Genomic DNA, 6,000 nt, shown 5'->3' with positions numbered 1-6,000 from the left:
CTTTTATAAAATATTAAAACCACCCTGAATATGAAGGCATCCAAAGGTAAGATATATTAAAATTCTTAATTGTGTGGGAGTCCTTGATTAAGATAGATAAGCTAAATTACAGTATTGTAGAATGATTAAAGCTATGCAACAAGATTCAAGTTTTTCACTTAATGCTCTTTTAAGCTACATTCTTCTGTGCTAAGGAAAAATATGTTCACTCATTCATCTCATAGAAGAACACTTCTTAGGAATACATATTTCTTAGCCTATCTATCTTGGTTTTATACTACGTGGCTGGACAGTGAATTATTTAAGATAGAATGGGGTGTGTAATATGGGAGGAAGGATAAGATTTTTCCTAGAGACAATGGGGCACCAAGGTCCTTAAGGGTATACTTATTTTCTTTCCTGAGTGCAGCACAAGCAGGGACTCATGTGAGATATTTCCATCATGTGCATTTTCAGGGCCATGGCTGATCCTGGAAACAGAGGAGGGCTCTACCGCCCCTTGAGCCTCACCTGCTCCCTGCTCATTGTGGGAATGTGCTGTGTGTCTCCTTTTTTCTGTCATAGCCAGACAGACCTGCTGGCTCTTAACCAAGCTGACCCACAGTGCTGGGAGTCTTCCTCAGTGCTCCTCCTGGAAATGCGGAAGCCTCGAATTTCCAACACTGTGTCAGGTTTCTGGGATTTTATGACCTACCTGAAGTCATCTGGGAACATGAAGCATGGGGCACTGTTTTGGGATCTGGCCCAACTCTTCTGGGACATCTATGTGGACTGCGTCCTTTCCAGGAACCATGGCTTAGGAAGGAGGCAATTGGCTGGAGAGGAAGAGAAGATCTCAGCAATGCATCTACAGCACATGAGGAAAAAACAAGGTGGTCAACCCCAGGTCCCACATCTTGAAAGGGTCAATCAAGTATGAATGTGCGGAGTTGTGAGGAAGAGGGAAATGGCTTTAGAAAAATCTACTGCCACATATATTCCTCTCAGCGGTGAACCCGAAAAGCACACACATGATAGGAAGATAGATAGTACTTCCTCTTGCATTTCATAGTAGCTGTATACATTAATATGTTGTTATTTTTATACTTCATGTGAACAGCAGCAAAGAAAAGTCAGAAATACAAGGAAGGGGAAAAGCATGAGCCCAAAATACAACATGAAGTTATAAAGGGATCCCCCTAAAATTAACCATTTTTTTTTACCATTAGCCTGAACATTGGGTCATAACTGTGTTTACTTGCTGCTATGGCATTGGGAAGATCTGAATATAAACCTGGGGAACAGTCACAACACATAAACTCTTACTCTTTTAAAATTAAAAAAAAGACCCCAAACCCAAACACATTGCTTTCCTGTAAATGGAAAGGGTCCTTGAGATGAAGTAAAGGGTGGAAAAATTGGTTGGCTTGCAAATTGACTCCTCGTTGCTTTTTAAACAAATTTTAAGTAATTAAGTTCCAGCAAGCTAAATTATTAATATTTAATAATTTGCAATTTCATACAAATGTAGATGTTTTTACTTAAGTAAAGATTATATTAAAATAAAGCCTTCTCTGGGGGCACTAGAAGAAATATCTTTTATAGAATTAGAATGTGTGAGACTTAGCCTCTGAGTTGAGAGATCCCTTAACCATGCACATTGCTTTTGTTCTTTTTCTGGTGGTGTTTCAACTAATGAGTTTCCAATGCTTGCAGCAAGGGCTGTTTCAGTGGTAGTGACTCTTAGAATTATTTATGTGGAAAACTAAAGCATAATTAATTTTTGCATGTGTACATTTTATTGTGAGCATTCTTATGTATTTCCATAATTTACTAAAATAGCAATTAACAATAATAGTTTTAGGCCAACTCTTTCCCAAGATGTTGTAGAGCCTTTTTATATCTAGTTGGTTTTAACCTTAGTAAGTAAAAATCATCAGGGTTTTCTGATCCATAACATCAGATAATCCACTGATATTACTTGTAAATAAATTTATTATTTTAGCAAGTGTTATTGACACTTAAACCAATTTTTTAAATGAAATATTTTTTCATCAGATAAGCTACTAAAGTAGAAATACAAAATGAGTGTCTTTAAATGTTGGTTACCAAAATAAAAAATATATATATTTTAAACAGAGGCTGCCCAGACGTCAGCATCAATTAAGGACTGTATATTTTCTTCATCTGCACTGTAGAACCCTTTCTTCTATTCCTGTCATATTTAGCTATTGTACTCAATTTTTTTTTGTATTTTGCATTCACTTTGAATTACTCAAGTATCTATAGGATAAATGAAAATAATATTTGTGTTCAGCTGAACTATTCTTTCTCTGAAATAGCTTTCAGTTTGATTGCTTGCAACAGGGCTATTGGAATAGTCTGAGAGTATTTTTTGAGTACACCCCAACATGGCATTTCTATCTTCACTTCAGCTTTGGAAATCACTTCCTTCACCTTGCTACAGAGTTGCTATTGACCAGGCTGTTCTGCAAACTTTAGCTATGCAAGAAGCAAGAATAAACATTTCATTTTATTGCAGTTTTTTTAAACATTTGACATAAACAATCATTTGTAGATGAGGAAATAAGACTTTCCATTTGGTTGGTATAATTATAGTCAAAGAGGGTCTTGGGTCAAGAAGACACTATGTCTAAAAGTTAAGTCATGGCAGGAACATTGAGATGTCATCTCAAGAGGCTTGATTAAATCTCTAGTGGCTCAACTCGTCCTGGATGTATTTTCACAAATTCTGCACTAATTTTTCTTTTGTCTTTGGAGGGCTTACATGCTACCAGGTTGGGATGGGTAAAGGTGAAGAAGTATTAGCTGCCATTGTTCTCAGGGAAATCACATAATCAAAATGGAAAGAAAGGACTAAAATAAACGATTGCATAATGTGCAAAAGGTTCTTGATACTGTGATGGCTTTGAATGAAATAGTTTAAATACAGTTGAGAAATGTTGCTATAAATCATGCTTTGTTAAAAACATAAGACTCCGTATAATTTTGTATGTTAATATATCATAGTTGTTAATATGGCTCAGCAAATATTAACATAGCTATTTGATATCTACTGTTTTTATATTTGGGCAATATTAACAAATATAAAAACAGTAGATGTCAAACAGCTATGCAACTGGGCAAGTTAATTATTTATCCCTCAGTTTCTGCATCTGAAAAATAAGGGTATGGAAGGAATTAGATGACCCATAAAGCCTCTGCAAGTTCTCTGTTCTAATGTTCTGGGTCTATAAAGAGAAATGTACCACAGGCATGTATTTAACTCTGGAGAGAATCTAGAAGAGCTTTACCCCAAGGGCAGGTACCGACCTGGGGGATGGATGACCTGGACGCCATGGTTGTTCACAACAATGATAAGAAGGAACAGAGGAGGCCCGGACATGAAAGGAGAATTCCAAAAAGTCTGAGGGCTAGAGATACCACTTGAGAAAAAAAGAAAAACTCCAAAGATCATTGTTATTTAGTCTGGAACAATATGAGCTAATAATTGAATGCTGAAATATCTGGAAGGTGCAAGGACAGTGTACCAAGACTCAACCACTAAATTTTAACGGATTACATGAAGGCAGAGAAGGAGAAGGAGGTGGAGGATGGGAGAAACAAGAGACAGAGTCGGAAATTAGATGAATTGATTTAGGAAAAGAATATCCTGACGGTAACTCCCAAATAGGAAATAACAGAGTTGAGGTTAACTTATGAATTAGTAAACGCCTCTATGCAATTGAAGGGATTTTAAAGTATATCCTCGTTTGTGTAAAAAATGACAGCTTTTTTCTTTTAAAGTTCTTGCTCTGCCACTGAGAGGAACAGAAAAACCTGCCTGCCTGGGGAGTGCGTATGATTTTTAAAAATTGTGAGTCTTCGCTTTCCTCCATGACAAGAGAATTAAAATTTAGATTTATAATTGGATGATATTTGCAGTTGGTGTCTAACTAGCTGGCAAATTTTTTAAATACCAAACAGAAGAGAAAACAATGCTTCAGATATATAAATAATTAAGATTCACAAATGCTTGATTTTCTACTTCAAGAAACTTACTAAGGAACACATTCAGAAATTACCAATCTAGAAATCCATTCTCAGGAGACACTCAGAGATGTACCCAATGATACAGTATGAGGCTATTCATTGCAGTATTATTTACAGTAAAAGAAAATTTGAAAACAGTTTACCATAATAGGGAAATGGTAAACTACATTATGGTATAAAGTGTGTATGCATATAACTAGGGTTATTTCTGGAAGATTATATTTAGGGTGGTTTAGTTTTTTTATATTTTATATTAAAAATTATATAATGACCATTTTTATTTTTAATTAGAAACATCTTAATACATGTTAATAAGAAATGTATTTATTTCAATTGATTTAATTGACTCTATATAGCTAAACATCATAGGACACAAAACTTCATATAAACACAAATTTACATAAACACCTCTGCAATAAATTTATACAGAATTTTCATAGTAGAAAGGCAGATGGAGCAGGATTTCTTTTAAAAACCAACATATTGATCTTTATTAACCTGAAAAAAATTTAGTGACTTGATGACTTGTTCCTTTTCTCTTCTAGGTGCATATCCTCAGCTACTAAGAACACCTTTCCTGAAGAAGAAAAAGTTGATTGAAGATTTGCTAAGCATGCACATGCACAGGAGCGGGGCTAAGCTCCCTGGAAAAGTGAGAAGAGGCCTGGAAATAAAGAGAAAATAAATCTAACCTCAGAGCTAACTCATATCTCGGAATTTAAGAAATGTATATTTTTTCTTGACCAGTGATCATTTATTTACTTGGTGGGAAGGTCCAGAGATAAACATTAAGCCAAGTTCAGAGTGCTTAGTTTCATCCTCTTAGGCTGCCAGCATGTTCCTGCCTATGTGGCAGTTCTTCCAGATCATCCCATGGTCCGAAAGAGTTAAAAGAGCTCTTTCAAAGATGAGTGGGGTTGTGGGATACTCAGTTTCTTTGCATTCATTTTGCTAATTTGTTCTGAGATGCATGACATTGTTAGCGAACTAGTGTCATACATTTAACTTGGAGACATTGCATGACTTCCAGGACATCAACCATTAGATTGCTTATGCACAGGCATAGAAGGGACTATATTTATTAATTGCCAGTTACTGATGATGTGTGATACCCAAATCTTGTTTGAAATAATATTTTTGAATATTTTGAACTGAATGAAGCAAAAAACAAAACAAAAAAACTGGTAAAGAGTTCTTCAAATGGAAACAAAATGAATAAAAATCTCTAGATCCTAGGTAATATTATCAAAATCTCTTTATTTCAATATTTAATGTTACCATTAATGATAATCCTACCTTAAGTAAAATATCATTAAGCGTGCCACTTTCAAATTAGCATGTTTTCTGTCTGATTAACTATTAAAACTTTGTAATTGGTTATACCTTGCATTGAAAAGCAAGCTAAAAATAAAATGAACAGCAGTATAAGGAAATTACCTGTAAAAAATTTTTCCCTTTAAATGACCAGGCCTGAATGAGGGTCATACCAGAGAAGTCCAATTGGCAAATTTATTTGAGTTCCACACACAATCATTCTAATATAACAAATGATTGACCACCAGTTTGAATTTCAGATGTGTTAGCAATCCACTTGCTTTTTCCATGCCCAAAAGAAGCCTAGGTAAATGCTTTCACTGAAGGTTAAGGGCCCTCCAAAAGCTAAAATAATTACCTAAAGGGTATTATTAGAAGACTCAGCTGCTGCTGAAGATTGGTCAAGCCCTACAATAGGGGAAGCAAGTCTGGGGTGGAGTGGGGAGGGGCCCAGCCTCAGCTGTTCTTGGTTAGGAGAATGAGCACATCAGAGGCTGCTACTCTTCGGCTACCATTTCTACATGGGCTCATGGTTTTGCTTTCCAGCTACTTTCTCTAATGCCTTTAATCACATTCTTTTTTTAAAAAAAAATCACATAAGCTCATTACCTCTTATAAATCGTTAAAAACGATGCCACTCTTTTCTGCAGTGCT

The 6,000-nt window shown here is 35.5% G+C and overlaps 1 protein-coding gene across 1 annotated transcript; it reads left to right on the top strand.

Moving 5' to 3' along the window:
- The first annotated feature begins 460 nt into the window (after positions 1-460).
- Positions 461-4,717, top strand: FAM237A (family with sequence similarity 237 member A). The gene is made up of 2 exons (XM_054586202.1): positions 461-872; positions 4,578-4,717. The coding sequence occupies exons 1-2, from the start codon at positions 461-463 to the stop codon at positions 4,715-4,717; spliced, it is 552 nt and encodes a 183-aa protein (XP_054442177.1).
- The last annotated feature ends 1,283 nt before the right edge of the window (positions 4,718-6,000 follow it).

This window comes from Pteronotus mesoamericanus, unplaced genomic scaffold (assembly GCF_021234165.1).
Source record: "Pteronotus mesoamericanus isolate MK-2021 breed Mesoamerican mustached bat unplaced genomic scaffold, CSHL_Meso_final contig_90, whole genome shotgun sequence".
In the NCBI taxonomy this organism is placed as follows: Eukaryota; Metazoa; Chordata; class Mammalia; order Chiroptera; family Mormoopidae; genus Pteronotus; species Pteronotus mesoamericanus.
The sequence above is the reverse complement of the archived record's forward strand: the minus strand, read 5'-3'. Positions and strand labels throughout refer to the sequence as shown.

Coding starts and splice junctions, on each gene's coding strand:
- FAM237A (XM_054586202.1), top strand. CDS start 461: ATGGCTGATCCTGGAAACAGAGGAGGGCTCTACCGCCCCTTGAGCCTC. Junction 873..4,577: donor GCACATGAGGAAAAAACAAG/GTGGTCAACCCC, acceptor TTTCTCTTCTAG/GTGCATATCCTCAGCTACTA.